Source organism: Branchiostoma lanceolatum, chromosome 14, assembly GCF_035083965.1.
Source record: "Branchiostoma lanceolatum isolate klBraLanc5 chromosome 14, klBraLanc5.hap2, whole genome shotgun sequence".
NCBI lineage: Eukaryota > Metazoa > Chordata > Leptocardii > Amphioxiformes > Branchiostomatidae > Branchiostoma > Branchiostoma lanceolatum.
The window spans coordinates 6,025,668-6,043,076 of record NC_089735.1 but is presented as its reverse complement, the minus strand read 5'-3'; the positions used below and the strand labels follow the sequence as shown (position 1 = coordinate 6,043,076).

The window sequence follows — 17,409 nt, the reverse complement described above, 5'->3', positions numbered from 1 at the left end:
TTCATCAGGGCTACAGGTGGAGAGCACACTGGAGCCACAGGGCTCCCTGTGGGAATAGAACCCATGACTGACAGGTGTAGTGAAGGGAGTAACAAGTCAGGACCTCCCTCTCCAGGCTGCTACCATGGACTCCCGGGAGGGGAGGAAGAAACCCTGGTGGTGTTTGTCAAGTAACAGGAAATCAGTTCCAAGAATTCGAACATGATCATGAGAGATAAAAACTTTGATGTCTTTGAACATGTGTTGAACAGAGTATGTTATCAATTGGAGTCTCTAATCATCTGTTATGACCCTGGGTTCAGCAGAAACATTACACTTCTGTTTGAGTATAGACACTCCTCATCCTTGGGGATATGTATAGGAACTCTTGTAGCAGCAATGACCCTAAAGTCTTTGACATTGTCATCCTTTTGAGGAAGCACCAGCTCTAGATGCAGTGTCTTGTAGAATTGTAGGATGGTTCACACCCCCCCCCCCCAGAAAGTTTGTTGAAGTTCTCACTTTCAAAAGCCTCCCACCAAACCATTAGTTCCAATAAGGATTTAGCAGCTACCTTTGCATACAAGGCCAAGGGCACTGGTCTTAGCTGGAGTTGAGGAAGGGAACTAGACCTTCCTAAGAGATAATGTATAGTAGAATTCGGCAAAAATAGGGTGAATGCTTCGCTGGTGGGAAGGGTATCATTTCCCCATGGCAAATTTTAGCCTAGTGGCATGGCAAAATTCCCCTAGCAAATATTCTCCCTATAGCCAGTGTACATAGCTTGGTAGAGACTAGAAGGCAACCTGGAGGTCTACCTTACACCACAGAGATTTCAGTCTTATGTGCAGATCTGTTTCAGTGTTTGTCCTGAAAAAGGTTGTCAGGTCAAGAGTCAGAGAGATCCAGAGAGGCTGAGGTGGATTGAGGTCACACCATCAATTTGAGGGGCTTATCAGAAACTTGATCCTAGCTCCCTTTACTAGTGAAGAGCTGATCACAAAGTTCTTCCAACTGTCCTTTTGGGCCTTTTGCATGTACTTCTGATGAGGGAATTTTCACATCTGCCAAGAAGGCTGTGTTTCGGGGTGCATGTGTGTTTTTCCATCTCTCTGTGGACAGCAAAACTCAAGAAATCATGCATGGATGTAAAATGATATTTGGCATGTTAGTATATGTAGGTTTAGGCAGAATGAAGCAATGATTAAATCATTGGCCTCCTAGCAGCCTTCAATGGTACTGCAGCAGGGCATCCAGTTTTGATATCTTGTTATGTATATGTATTCATTTCAGTTGTAAAGACTTTACTTTAAAAGACACAAGCTAAAATCAAAATAAAAACTTTTTAGAAAGAGAGTAAAATCAAAAAGGCCTTTGGAAGAGGTCCTTGGTGAATAGTTTTAAAATCTTCATAACGGTAGTGTACTATTATTTGTGTTAGAACAGTTAAGTTAGGATTATCTCTGTCTGTTTTTCTTTACTTTTGTCTTTGACCTTTCACATTATACTACCGGTAGTAAAAGTTTGCAGCAGAAAATAATGGTACATTTCTGTTTACATGCATCTTGTCAAAATGGTAACAACAGGAAGCAGCCACAATACAGTAATGCACAGCCATATCCAGTCATCCAAAATGGAATGATGCTTCTTTTTATTTGGAATGGCAAGATCGTAACAATATATCCATATAAATATAGGTTACAAAAACCAAAATATAACTTTCAGGGTACAAAGGAACAACAAATGTAACACAAGCTTTAGGAACCTCTTAACCATAGAAACCACTATACACCACGGAAATATACGGAACACAAGAGTCATTGACTCTCTTATCTTGCACATTACGCCATAAAAATGCTGGACTCGACATGAAAAAATAATGCAAAAGCAAACTGCATAGATACACTACATACACTCTTTCTCTCTTGCTCTCTCTCTCTTCATTGGTCTGAAGTGTACATCCGCTAACATATACAGCAGTTTTTGTCAGTCACACATTATAAAGGTAATAGTGGTACATCTCTTTTGTATATGGTATGCATACCTACTATGAACAGCTCCCATATACACTACTGACACTACCACTACATAGGAAAGGTTTTCTTTGTTAGATATGTACATCATCAAAGATAGGGTAACAACACTCTACACCTAGACTTAGATACACTAAACGTATATCTGGTCACTCTGATCGCCCTACGTATATATACGTTACTTGGAAGCACTGGGGTTTTTGCTATATATCACAAGCGTAGGCTTTTGCAAAAATGTACTCAGGGTTTTACACTATTACTTGTACCCCAAAATATTTTGACATCTCACATGTAATACAATGCATTTGCTACAAAGACATACTTTGAAATATCATAGAAGAACCATTTCACGCATGAAACATACATGTAGATGAAATGTTCTGAATAAACCATGACATTTTTGTTCAGCCTACAGAATGTTGCTAAGTTGTCATACAAAAATGAAAAGTCTTGGATACAACAAAATACATAACTGATAATATCTTGCCGCTGATTGCATGAGGTGTTCTGATTTGGATAAACAATATAAATCTGAAATACAGGTTTTTGTTTCCACCTTTGTCTGTCCTCTTGTAAGATCTCCAGATGATACATCAACCCCTTCGTATGAAACAAGTTTTGCACAATGGCCTAATTCCACTTGGTCCAGAAATATATTACACCTGGCTATGGCACAGGTAAAGTATGAAGTGTATTGCTTTTCCTATAGCTGCAATTTAAAGCTGGAACAGCATGCCCATAACCCAGCCCTTATTGCTATTTAACTTCTACAGTGTGCCGAGTCAATAGGTCGTTACCATGCGTGAGATTGCCCATCAGAAAATGGCTGCTTGGGACCATGGCACATGAGTTTTATCTGAAAACGATATTGTCGCAGGTAACTGTGTGATCCGTATCGTCACAGAAGTGTTAACAGTGCTACATCCTTTCAATTCTGCATCTACTGTGGAGGAAGTGGGATGTGACATCCAATGGCTTGTAACATCATAGCGTCCCTAACTTACCACCGGGCGGAAATGTACGTCATTTCAGTTTCATGGCAGCTTGTACTTACAGATGTACGCTTAAGTTGGTATCGTGGCACATTGCGGGGTGAGAACGTCTCTCATTTTAAAAGCGGACCATATGCTGCAGCTATATCCCCTGCACTTAAGGTTGACCTTAAGTGGAGTGCGGTGTGTTATCCATCTCTAAATCCTGTTCACATCTTCCAAATGATTGTTTTTGGTTGGGGTAAATGGGAGAGTCGGGAGATTCTGGATGCTTCCGCAGGTCAAAAAGTCGCAGCATCAGTTGTAGGACAGGGGTTAATCTGTGACCGGGCTCACATTTAGGAACAATGCTGCTTAATGTAGGAGAGAAATGCCCGAATCACCACTTTCCCAGCCCAAATACCCCTCATTTCCTGCCCTCTTAAATGTCTTTCCTCACCCTGGGGGGAGAATGCAGAGCATTAAGAGCCTCTCGTAGAATGTGTTAATATGGATTCATTATTGGGTAGCAGCCGCGAAATGTTCTCCCACCATAAAGTGGCGACACCATTGCATGCTGACTATGCCCTCTGCATACATTAGCTTAGTGTAATCACGGAAACCATGGCGACGCAAGCCTTGAAACATCCTCCTGCAAGGTTTTCTTAACCATGGTGGAGGAGAAATTTACCAGTCTTTCCCAGTTTCTGGGTCAGTCTTGGAAATCAGTAACATTATTACAAGCAGTGTTAACAGTTCACCATCCTGTAGACTATTTGGTAGAATGTTCCCGGTAGGCCTGCACCATTCTAGCCATGATAGGCTATAAAACAGGCCCGCCCCACCCTGGGACACATTCCAGCTTCCCCTCGCCTCACAGGATCACTTTTGTATCGTTCTATTGAAAAATTGTGGTTGTGGAAATCCAATCATTTCGCCCCGGTGTTCTCTGGTCCAATTATGTTCTGATTCCGTGTTATTATAGAATTTCTCGTGCCACGACCCCCAAGGAGCGATCCTGGGCTCCACTCTTCATCACAGGGATAATTTGTGTGTTCTTTTACTAATTAACTGCCACATCTTGTTCGTTTTACCATCCCACATTCCTCACAGATGATATATAAGCACAGAATGTTGGAAAACAGCAGGGCTGGATTGTCGCTAAATCTGATCATTACGAAGAAATCATTATAGGTGTTTTCGCAAAATCCAACTATGATTATAAATCCCTGGTCTACTAATCTGTGATGTATTTGAAAGCTTAAGTGGATGATTGGTATTACATAAACCTTCTACAATGTGTTTTTGGTTTTAGCAATGGCAAATGCCACAGAGAAGGACTGAACCTGTCAGTCAATGATTCAGGACTGTGTCATGTGACTTGACATAAAAGACCATTATGAGATCAAAAGTTGATATATAAGCATTGATGCAAGCTGAGCTTTTTTCCACAAGTCATCCATATTTGCACATCATAGCTGAAAAGATATACATGATTGCTCTAAGCACAAACAGTGCCCTGGTCTAGCTTATAAGTACATACAATCTCAACTATGTAAAACAGCATTGCGAAGATCCAACACGAGTATGATAAAACCTTGCACAGTATAGTCCAGAAATATATAACTCTACATTTGGCTCATACCACAACGAACTTTGGGAGAAATGTACAGGACAGAGCTGTCTGCTTTTGGTTGCACAACTGAGGTCTGTTGCCATGGCAACACTGTACAAAATGTGTCGATTGGAGAAGCATGGGTAACCTAGGCAACCATCTCCAAGTGGTGCTGACTGTCAAGGACTGTCCTCTTGGTTTGCCAAAATATACATGTAGTAGTGGTGATTGAACTGTCATTAAGTACACACATTACACATTGTCATTGGAGAATCAGGTAGATGGTAGATGGTGCCTACATGGATACACACTGTTCAGAAAATTGCCTTGCTTACTTTTTTTCTCCAGCATGACTTCATAGCTGCAAATTTTGTATGTATGCTCATATTACCATATTTAATTGGTACTTTCAATAAACATGCTCTATTAGCTGTAATTTTGAAAGATCACCAATTAGTGAACAGAGTAAATTTCATCATACCAAACAACCACACAGTTGTATTTCTGGAATGTTACGTAGAAAAAAATGCTGTCTGAATCAGCAGTTAAAAAAGGTTTCTTTTATAAGCCAACTTATTCCAACCAGTTTCACAAATGGGCACAAGATCATCCCAATATTCCATTAACAATTTCAGGTAACGTTAGGCCATCATGACAGTGGTGAGAATAAAGTAAGCCTGTGCAATTTTCTGCTGAACAGGTAGGTGTGTTTTGGCAGGATATGCACATGTATAAGAGGCATCAACAAGTTAATTTCTAGTTTCTCCAGACCTGCTTCCAACTAAGAATATGTTTGTTTCTTCATATATCTCACATCCTGCACTACCACTTCGTCACATAGGGGGCCTCGTGAGAAGACGAGAAGTTGGCTTGTTGTGCCTAGCAGGCCAGGCCGAGGGCAGCGGTGTGTTCTTTGGCCTTCATGCGCAGGTCTGCCAGGGAGATGTCCTTATGTACTGTATTGCCGGGCTGCTGCTGCGGCTGTTGCTGGGCCTCGGCTGGAGCTGTAGTAAGGATAGGAGCCTATACGTTAACATTAGGAGCCATTCTACTCCTGCTACAGTATGGTGTTCAACATGGACATTGTCAATGGACAGTTCAAGTTAGAGTCACTATCACAATATCATGGATTTACCTCATATGATACTACAATTGTCAGCATTATGATGACTAAATGCACAATTCTTTCTTCATTTCTTTCATTAAAAAAAATGTTTGTTTCCTACACAAGGCAATACACTACAGAAATCCCACATTTTCCTAACTTTATCAAACGGAAAAGTAACACATCACATGATCATCTTGCATTCATGAGCCTGATGCCCCGATCATATTTGTAACAGCATAATTTCGCAGTTTATTACCTGAACGTTCTGAGTTTTTAACTGCTGCTCAATACAACATTGGAATAAAAGCCAGCAGAAGGAAACACAAGAGCCTTATTTGCTGTTGTTGGATTTTGTTTGGACATTGTTGTTTTTGCGCACCCAATCCCCCCTTGTAACATGTGTACACCCATAGTTGGAACATCCTAATTTTTCTGCATCACTGACTTTCTTTTTCAAGTTTTGTTTTGGTTTATTTTTCGTCAGCCATTAGGCAAGCAGCCTACCATGCTTATCAAAATTACTGTCATAACTTGGAAACATTCTCTGAAAGGTGGCTTCACTAACTCAGGAGAAGGACAAAATTTAACAGCTGTTCACCCCCTTCATTGTGCTAATTGCACAGTTAGTCAAACTTAAAGCCTATTTTCTTAAGGTGTACATTGTGTACGTTAAAACCACTGCAGGGGAGTCTTGTGGCCGTCCCCAACTTTGTTTTGTAAACTTTCCCCATTACTTGGAATGAGGATCAGTATCCAGTGCTTTTATTTCCCCCAGTGTAGGCCACAACAAAACGTACCCTGGGTTCCATCTCTTCTGTAGGGCCGACACAATGGACCGCCTCACGGCATCTTGTTTTGGGGTAAACAGTGGATAGAAATATGGTGTTTGGACTGGTGACACCCAGGGTCACATGACCATGTTCACTGATGCCAAAATATTACCAATAGTGAGGATGCCATTCAAACGTGCTGCCAAAATAGCAACCGAACCCGGGCTAAAAAGACTGGAGGGTATCCAGTACATGGTAAAGCCATGATTTCATCTGTTTTGTTACACCCGGTTAGGGTGTGAGTTTTGTTTTCTCTTGCAAGTAGCCAAAGGAGGCAAGAGCAACTGACCACTCTTTTTTGTGTGCAGAAAACATCTGAAAGAAAGAATAACATTCACCTCTTAAACTTTGAAGAAGGAACTGATTAAATACCAAACATGTTTTTTGAAGGCAGCTGAGACGTTATCGTGTACGTCTAATATTAATCATATATTGCATTCTTAGATATTGAAATGAAACTATAACATCAAGAGCAAAGGCAATGAGTTTAGGTATATGTTTGTTGTTTAACCAACTTTAAAACATGAAAAAATATAGTTTAAGTCTGTGTAATTTTTGGCAGTTCTTCTGCTCAGAAAAGTTTTGCATGAAGAAAGTTAATATAATTGAAACCACACTCTATGTCTGATTCTTACTTGTCTGCGCAGCACGGTCCATTTGCCTTGCATGGTAAAATATCTCTGATTTATCACCAACAAGAGATGGAATTGACCTTGACGCAGCCAACTGTGAATTCTCTTATCTTTTCCCAAGTTGGGACATAATTCTTCCAACATTTCACAAGACAACTGTCCTCTTCCCTACAACTTTATCACAAGGCCTGCATAATCAGGCAAGTTTGGAAACGTTTTGAATTTGGAGAGACCTCTTGTATTCTTTACAATCGTTTGTGGTCTATATTACTACTAGTATTTTAAGTATTATCAGAGCAGTAATGACTTTCAAACCATTTCTTGTTTTCAGCAAAAAAAACTAGACATACTCAACTGATGTACATGTATAATGACCTCTTGTATTCTTTGCAATTTTTTGTGCTCTTTTCCACTATTGAAAGTATCATCAGAGCAGCTACAGTAACTAATGACTCTCAAAACATCTTTTTTGTTTTGTTTTCAGTAAATCAAGCTCAGTAAGTCAACTGTAAGTTCTATCCCTAGCATCTTCTCATTTTCCTGTGCCAACTTGAGGGGCAATGTGGGCCTCTTTAAGGTTAAAGGTGAAACAAACTTTGTAACACAAGCCAGTCCAAACCTCAGAATGGGCGGGGCAGGAAACCTTGTCTTTCCTTCAGCAGAAATTGAAGCTACTTCATACATAATTGATACCAATTCTTTGTGGGGCCAGTCTTCATCACTACAGCTGTATTAAGATATGAGTTCAGCTAGATTCTGAGGTCACACTCCACCTCAAAATCTTAGTAAACAAGTATTATTTTTTCAATGTTTGAAAGTTAAGGTTGTCAGGGGGGATGATTTTTTTTGGCACATCAAAACTTTTCTACTGCCAAACAGTACTGGAGACTGCTAACATTTCTTTTATAAACACCATTTTCTTGCCCTACTTTGCTACAACTCTAAAGTTTTGATTGATTGCTCTGGGGTCTGTTCTACCTTACAAAACTAACAAAAACATGAAGTGAGTTCCCCCAGCGGAACTGCTAAGAAAACTTAGTGAACCAAAAGGGGCAGTGCACAGCAAAGGACAATCCAACAGCTAGTAACATATCATGTAGGAACTATGACACATTTTCCTCTCTACTGAACTAATTTCCAACAGGTGCCCCTGACTTCACAGGCATCAACCTTTCCTTGACAACTACCAGACTTAGAGGAAAAACACATCCTGAGGCCAAGACCATCCTCAGGACCACCTGTTATATTCACCTCAGTCTGTGCTACTTAGTAAACCCTAGGCTAGGCTGGCTGGGACAACTTCTGAAGAAACTTTCCTCAATAAACTATGAATCACCTACCTCAGATCATCTCATCATCATCTCCCCTACCTTTCAGTCTCATCACTGTTCTTCCTTTCTCATAAGAACAGCCTGACCAGTAGGACCGGTATGCCAGTCTGCCTCTGGCGACAATGCACTCTGACTCTGAGGGCATTAGTGACTTCTACATGGGCTAACTGACAACAAACATCACCTGAGCTGTGTGCAGTGACCCATATCTGTGGGTCCCTTCTGCCCTTAGTACATCCAGTAGGGATCAGCATCTCACAAAGCACAACATGGGAGACCATTCAGCCTAACCCTAAGCTTACACAAGGATACACCAGCTAGAATTCCACACCAAAACACACATGGCATCCACTGGGTTCTAAACGCAGTATGCTTCGTACAGCCAGTTCAAAGCTCCCTGATATGACCAAGGAAAAGGTATTCAAAACCTGTCGGATGCTTTGTTGCTTTCAAAGATTTGTGTGTAGTTGCTGAATATAAACCTTAGTTTCTCTACTTTATTTGATACATATAGTAAATAGCTTCTGAGAGTAAATTACTTCATGTGCCAGATATTGCCAGCATGTGTCCATTTGCATTGATATCTATTACACACATTCAGTAGTCAAGTTGAATCTAACCCCATTCCCTTCCTACATCATCAACATGGTTGTCAATATGTCCCCTTAACAATGATTTCCATTTTCCTATAATGCCCACTTTAGAAGATGGATTGCCTAAGTGCTTCAGGAATGGATAGAATTAATTAAACAGTTAAGGCTGGCATTGATATCCTTTAAACTTGGAAGTATTTCTTCCATCATTCACCTGACCCTGCAGGAAATGACATTCTTTAGAAAGTGCTAAGAGCTCACAAATCTTTGCCGCAGGAGGCACACTTGCCTGTCTGATCCCAGCTTCTGCAGGAATGTTGTTTTAACATTTGCTTTACAAATGTTCACTGTGTCTTTGTCCATTTGATTGACAATACTACAGCAGCGAAGACACATACTGTGACATGCAAACGTACATGTGGTATTCCACTTTGGGGAAGACCACATGGACTTAAACTTTTGGAAGAAAGCCCTATCACCCATCTTACATGGAAATGTCTCATTCAAATAAGTTTTGCATCTCTAGTAACGTTATATTTTCCATTCACTTTATCAATACTTCAACCATGCTTTTTCATATGTAGTTCAACATACCACCATTTGTTTAGCCATATAGTATATCATACTTTCTTCTCTGCTAATTTAAGCTTCTTTATACCTAAAAAATACTAAAAATCTTTGTTGTTCGAACATCATCATACCGTGTCCCATTTCTTTACTGCTGCTGAACAAAGTACAAAATAAATTGGCTAACAATGGCTTTTGCCATGATATGTCCCCCGTTGACTGATCTAACCTCATGTGTCAGAGATGTAATATTTATCTCTGCTACCCCAGCACATTTGTGCCCAGGTCAGTACCACTGGTCATCCCATATTGCTGACCCCACCTCCTGAGTCCCAAATAACCACGTTTCCTCCATCCATTACTATTCTTATGTCACAGGGAGTCCCTGTTGTCCCTGTAATCTATGGTCGCTGTCACTTCTCGTTTGTGACCAAGTCCCCGGATAGATTGTAGGGAAGGCCAAAGCTGTAGAACATTTCCCCACAGAGCCACTAAAGGCTGACCTGCTGTAACATTGTACATGTCCTGTACAGATATTCTTTGTCCTTGTGTCATCTTTGATTTGTGACCACATCCCCTGGTACCCCATTCAGACCTTATTGGCTGCTTTTTTTCTTATTATCAAGCCAGTTAACTGACTCAAAGGTTGTGCAGGAGTAAAATCCTTTTCTCCCACAAAATAGGAAGTTTTCTTCTTTTTTTCTAATCAAGTACACATTTTTGAGTGTGTTTATGATACATATCATTCAATCGAATGCTGTTGTTGTTCTAAACACCACACCGAAAGTGGATCTTGACCATTTCTAATGCCTTGTATCCCGTATTTCCCTATTGTGTTCTCCTATTTCAGTATCATTGCCTGCTGATGACTCCCCTGTGTCTCTGTCCCCTGTCCCTGCAACATTATCCCTGTCCCTTGTCACATTTCATTTGCATGGTCCTCCCCTGGTACTTCAGCCAATGCAAATTCTCCCAGCTTCTGCTGCCTACCGCATTTCCACTGCAGAACCCCTGCTATTTCCAACTTGACATGGAGCCATTTTTGAACAGCCATCTTGTTTCCATAGTAACATAAAAGTGTTGCCCACATCCTTTTCTTGGTATATCCAAGGAGTTTATATAACCTCCTTGGTGTATCATACCTTCCTACATCACTGGCCAATACTACAAGGAGACCCTGCACTGTTTGTAATGTCACTGTGGGTCTGCTGTCACCATGATCTATGTCACTGTCACTTCCCATTTGTAGTTTGGATCCCCCGGGGTGGCGGCACAAGTCCAATGTTATTGCTGGGTTTGCCCCTTGCCCAATACATAATACCCAGGGAAGGCAATGTGTATCAGGGTTGCAGTTTAGATGGCAGGTTACATGTTATTCCATATGCTGAGAGAACATTATCAGTGTCACCTGCCAGGATGAGTTTGTAGCATTGGAACTAATATCTGAAACTGTCCTACAGATGCGTCTGTTGCTGGACTTCTGCTGCTCTTTTGTCCTAGCTTCCGTTCCTGCAGTTCTTCAGTGTGTCCTTGGTTATGCTTTTCAAATCGAGTCTCTAAATTTTCCTTCAGATGTACCAATTTGGATTATATCTCCTAGAGCTTTCTCCCCTTTACGAGACTTCTTAATTCCCTTCTCTAAATGTTTAACACTCATCTGGTTTTGGAAGATGCACATTAAAAGAGAATCTAGATGTCAGTTGACATTTCGTCTATACTTTAATATGGGATGAAATATGAGCCGTGGAGTAGGCGGTCTCCAAAGGCAGAGAACTTCTATGGGTGTTGCAATTGTTTCTCTATGTCACCTAGGTAACCCTGGTATTGCTTGTCACTTCCTATCCTGGCCCAAGTCAACAGAAGGCGTATTTGATTGGAAGTGGCCCCCCTTGCCCTGGCCACAATGCCTGGAGGTCACAGGCTACAAACAGCCCACAATTTACAGGGCGGCCCTATGCTTGTCCTGCCAGCTTAGTTCAACATCAACAGCTTCCTTGGACAAAAAACATTCGACAAATGCTCTTGAGGTCTTCGCATGTTTTAGAATTTAATAAAAGTTGAAACACGCAACAAAAAATATGTGTTTTTTTGTCCTTGGGGTCAGGAACTACACACATTACAAAAATGTGAGTTCTGCACATATCACTTGGGGCGACTCAGTGACTTACGATAATCTGACCTTAGAAAAACCAGCCCTCTGGAGTCGGAAGAGTATGATGATGATGAAGGCAGGCCTGCCTGAGAAGGACCAGCAACTGCCAAGAAAATGGTCAGGGAATTATTTTCATGTCGATTTTAGTTGGTGATTTTTTCCTGTGATTGTAAGCAATGCAGTTTTACCAGAACTATTTTGCAACTTTTGCAGCATTAACCTCTCAGAATAATAGATATGGTGACATAGTTTTATTGCTATAAATATTGATGCACAGGAGTTAAACTTTGCTTTTGCTATGTTAGCCTTTGTTGGCAAGTGAGGAGTGTTAAGGTTAAGCATGCTTTGGGCAGCATTCCAAATTAGAGTTAGTTTAATATCGTAAGGAAAATTTATTCAAGCTCCTTCGAGTAAAATTTGAGTACAGCATTCTCTCCTATTACTTTATTTTGAAGTTTGAATATGAAACGACAATTAGTCTAAATCTGCTGAGAAATTGGTGTCACAAATATTCACCATTAGAACCTAGAATCTTCCATATGGTACTGAAAGATGATACATGTGCATTACCACATGTAATAATATTTCAGTCGGGAGTACCCTTGCTCACTGTACTTGAACGTAGCTTACACCGGCTCAACTTTTGTCAGGGAAGAAGTGAAACTACACCCCTTCTTTCTGGGTATTTTGCTGAAACTGTCAAATATGTGAGAAGTCTGCCATTTCAGAAACCCAGCAGGCATGTCCCGTGGTATCAGGTAAAAGTATGCTCCACTGAACTATGTTATGATTGACTAAATCTCTGTCAGACAAGGGGCAGAACATCATTTTTATCTCACAGCTTATTCCGCCACATTTGTGAGGGTGAACAGATCTATGATTACAAAATTGAGCAAGCATGTCCTACCAAAGTGCTGCCTATGGGAAATTAATTGTCACACAAAAACCTGACACCTCATTACAGACAAGGTGTAACTAATTGTTAATTATGCAAATTAGCAGCACCAGCTGGCTGTGGCTTATGAATTCATATGACACCTTTGTCTCATGGCTGGTAGTAAATATGAGTATTCTCCTCTTTGTTGAAATTGGAGGATCCATGAAATTGCACAGAAGGTGTTTAAAATCTACACAAAAGTCTTTACACCAGTGACAGAGTTATTGCAACTGCTGGTAGGGTTATGGAAAGGTCAAGCCCAAATGTTAAAACTTGTGACAGAAAGTTCTTATTTGTATCCAATCACAAACAATGTACAAAATCTACACAGTACACATAGAACAAATATGTAGTCATGTGCTGCGGGTGTGCTTACTTAGTGGCACTTAGGAAAAATGTCACATGACCTGACGGTAATCAAGTGTTTATTAAATCTATACACGGGCTTGAAGTTCATTTGTGATGAAAATTACCCTGTACATTTTTAAAAAGGAAGCTTAACTGCTTACCTAACCTGTTTGAATGCACGTATTAAAAAGTAATAAAACTCACCTACAGTAAAAGAAGTCTTAATGTTTGTATTCCGGGTCCATTTTGAGCCTACCAGGGCTATCACACTTGAATAAAGTAAAGGCCATAACATTAACAAAACCCTACCAATCACTATCCTCCTTTACATCGTCTTGTACCCTTTTATTTTGACTAAAAAAAGTCTGACTACCCCCCTTGAGATGGAGTAATCCTTTAGCAATAGCACATCCTTCTACAGCACACCCTACATACAGGGGAAGGTACTCACTCAATATCCCTGGGGTGGGGTAACGCATCTGGTTCCAAGCATCGTTGTAGTGGCTGGAATATTGTGCGTGAGTGTACGGGACGCCAGAGAACTGGGATGAGTAATCACTGCCTGCGTCGAACCGCAACGATCGAGCCAAAAACATAATGCAGAGAGGGAGAGGGGAAATACAAGGGTAAATATGCAGGGCATTGCAAGGGGATGACATAAATATATAATACCAGTATAACAGCACCATGCAGAAATTGTTATATCAAAATATATCGTTTCCACAACCAAAGATTGCATACAAGATTACAACAGACATGCATTGAAGTAAAAGTGCGGATAGTCAATAATGGAGCAAGTTCATGACCAAATGCATAGTGGAGGAGGTACCAAAATTGCAGGTATCAGGAAAACAGACACAGGAGTTAATGAGAAAAAGTATCGAGCACAATAAAAGGTAAGGTAATGGCAATGTAGCCAATTTGGGTACAAGTGTGTAAGAGCCAGCCGACAAGCCGGCGAAATAGGATGCGTTATAGAGAAACAGAAGCGAGGAAGGTTTTTGGGTTGGCCAGGTGAAACGAAGACGTGACAAAACAGGGAGAGAGAAAAGAGTGGTTAGAATGGCCATCATTCCACTCCATCCAACATGTTATCAATTCCTGACAACCCACAAAACAGCTCCATTCCCTGACCACTAAAAGATAATAGATTCTCCACTTGAATTGAGTCAGAAAACTGTAAAGACCCTTTTTTGCCTGGACTATACATCCAGTTGAACCCAATGTAGAGCACACCATTTGTCTTGTTGTAATTGCTACTCAGAACAATGGTGCAGGGCTGCGGCATCCATCACCACTGCAGTCCGCTATTGTACGCGCGGTTATACCGTGCTCGATTGCCACAGCATTACTCAGTGCTTTTGCCATCGACTTGCCAGTTACCATTAACAAAGTCATCACAAGAAAATAGCCGAGTGGTTGAGGTCTATGCTGAGTGCGGGCCGTATTCATAACATCCCCATCTCCAAAGTGAGCGGACAAAAAGAATTGGACAAACATCTCGGCGGGTGTGGATTAGATTGCTACTTCAGTTTTCTATGAGCAATTCTCGTCCAAATACCAAGATATCGGGTTTGCTTCCAAAACATTTTTCACTCCACCAGGAGAGGTCTCAAGGTCTTGCTGTATATCAAAATTTCTACCATGTTGTTGTCCCAACGTTACAGGGTAAAATTGTTAATGATATGATACCTTAAAGGTATTAAATTTTAAGAAATTTGTTTGTATTCAAATTTCGAAAAAGGTGGATGATAATTTTCACATCTTGCGTATCATTCTAGATTGCATCTTATTATAATTAGGTGTTTGCAGAATGCTCAAACAATTTTATTAAAATACATAAAACAGCTTTAATCTTCATGCATATTATCACATTCACCATTCCACCGTTGTGAAAACAGGTCTAATATTTTACCCTGCCTTAAATGGAACTGTTATAATGGCGCATCTGATAATGCTTTAAAATATATTTTGTCTTCTCAAAATGATGATTAAGTGATGAAATTACCTCCTTTTCCCATTAATTTGGGCTGAAAATTAACAAGGTGATTATGATGGGGGAGAGTTGCTCAATCACCATCAGCCGTGGCATGACTCATCATAAAACTGTAACGTCATCTGTCACAGTGAGGTGATTCAACTCTAGTGTGTCACATAAGCACCTCCTAAAAAAAGCCAATTTTGAGGAGGGTGCTTCAAACTCTTGACTGCTTGCCAATCATCCAGGCTTTTCAAATTCATCGCAATCTCAAGTGGAGGGATTTTTCGCTTTTCTTTCATCGACATCAAGAAGTCTTTAGAATGTTATCAAAAGACACTGTAGAATTTGTCATGTTGAATTCTGGGCTTTCTTTTTCAAATAAGCCATAGTGTGCTTCTCTGTATCTGTGCTCTTAAAAAACACTCCATCAGATTTTGAAAATGCTCTTGGTTAAGAACACTCGAGGAGAGGGTGCCCGTGAACAGGTTGATCCTAATATTTCTCACCCAACCACCCTCCCACTCAGCCATGCCCCAAGTCCGTATCCTGATCGACGTCCTCTAGTCAAACCCTGCACGGCCAATTGGTGCTCGAAACATCATTTTTTGAGAGTCTGCGAAAAATGGCTATTTTCATTTTGATGAGCATCAGTGTTATTGAAGAGGCCCCCATCAGCCATGCATGCCCGTAATATATCCCACTGAATGGACATTTTAGTTATATTTGTGGCTATATCCTCCCTGAAGTGGCCAGTAGCAGGGGAGATTTGGATATTTTTACTTGGTTGAACATTGGATTTATTGGAAGTGGCCCTCCTAACCAGCCATGGCCGCAACGCTTGCTTACAATGGAGTTTGGGTAAATTCTGTACGGGCAATTGGGCGGTGAGTGCCCAATATTTCCTGGCTGGTCGGAACATCCGAACCAGGTCAGGGTGACAAATGGCCTCCATCCAAATGCATTTGTTTCACACTTCCTTCCTTTTCTGACCTAAAAAAAGATGCTGGGCTGACTGACCAGGGTGGACTCAGAGGAAGTACAATATGGCAAGAGAAAAGAAGTTGCCAGTATGTATTCTATCAAACTTCACTGCTACCTGACCGAAAAATTCCCAATGGCTTCTAGTTTCTTGACAATCAAATCATTTTTAACTACAGAAGTTTAAAAAATCAATTTCAACCTGTAGAGTTGTAAAATAACTCAAAATTCACCCAGATTCTTTATCTAGTGTTGCACAAATGTAGATATCATCAATTGCAGTTTTGCTGGCAAGGATGACAAAAATTGATTTCCACATTTACAACAGAGCTCTGTGAACACTTGTCTTTGTGGTCAGACTTTAGACTGTTGACTGGTTTCTTTCATTTCATTCGTTCATCATTGATTATTGTAGTGCTTAGTGATACTCAGGGAGGCAAGTTGACTTGCTGTTTCAGTAGCAGGGTGTATTTTTACAGGAAGCGGTTGCTGGCCCTTCTCCTTAAACGTGCTCGAGGCACCTCCTCAAACTCAGGATCCCTTCCGAAAGGCGGGTGCAGCCCAACCAAGATGTCCTGACCCAAGATTGAACCAGTAACTAATTGGAACCATCGACTGGTTTACAGTATAGAAAAGTTTAGCAGTTTGGAGGGTGACATGGATGTAGGACACGGTCTCACCTGACATGGTGCTGGCACTGCTATAGGAGTTTGATGCGGAGGGGAGAACAATGGGTGGGACCAGTCCAGTAGCCATCGTGTTGGAGGGATAGCCCGTCTGTCCTGATAGGTTGCTAGGTGGGGCATGCGGTGGGTAACCGGGAAGGGTAGAGTTCATGTCTCGCATGTCACGGCCCGGCGTCACCGCCGACTGTGGAAGACCTAAGAAAAGGACACAGTTCTTCTGTTAGGAACTGTGGATCTGAGCTACTTTACTCAGGAATCCTCTGTGTGCTTCATAAATACCTCAACATTGCTTTCTTATTTTCTGCACCAAAGTAAAGACACAGGAGATCATCAACTTCATTGCAGGAAACGATACATAAACGTCTGCTTCAGTCTGATCATGAGTCTATAAACTATTATTTGTTGGCGGTCTGTAGATGTTAACTTTAACATTTCTTCTCTATATTAAAGAAGCTTTGATATAGAAATTCTATTTGTAATCAATGTGTATCAAATAAAAAATCTCATGTAATTTATTCTCAACAAACGTAAGAAACTAGGGATAATAAACTCCTGCATCCTGGCTTATAACGTTACCCATCATGATGCAAAAAAAAATCTCTTGAATTATTCAGGTCTTACTCGATGATGTTAAAAAATCCCTGTAATCGTGTTAAACTGATGTGATC

The 17,409-nt window shown here is 40.8% G+C and overlaps 1 protein-coding gene across 18 annotated transcripts in view; it reads right to left on the bottom strand.

The window, feature by feature from the left end:
* Positions 1-1,598: 1,598 nt before the first annotated feature.
* LOC136448285 (paired box protein Pax-5-like) overlaps positions 1,599-17,409 on the bottom strand; it is a 72,593-nt gene continuing 56,782 nt past the window's right edge. For 8 of the 18 annotated variants that reach the window (XM_066447647.1, XM_066447662.1, XM_066447649.1 and 5 more), the window contains 4 exons: positions 16,736-16,936; positions 13,548-13,658; positions 11,828-11,914; positions 1,599-5,602 (listed from right to left, as the gene is read on the bottom strand). In XM_066447647.1, the coding sequence (XP_066303744.1) occupies positions 5,478-5,602; positions 11,828-11,914; positions 13,548-13,658; positions 16,736-16,936 (524 nt within the window). In that variant the 3' untranslated portion in view covers positions 1,599-5,477. Of the gene's footprint in view, positions 5,622-11,827; positions 11,915-13,547; positions 13,659-16,735; positions 16,937-17,409 lie in introns of those variants that run through there. The other 10 variants (XM_066447654.1, XM_066447651.1, XM_066447655.1 and 7 more) reach the window with 10 other exon arrangements.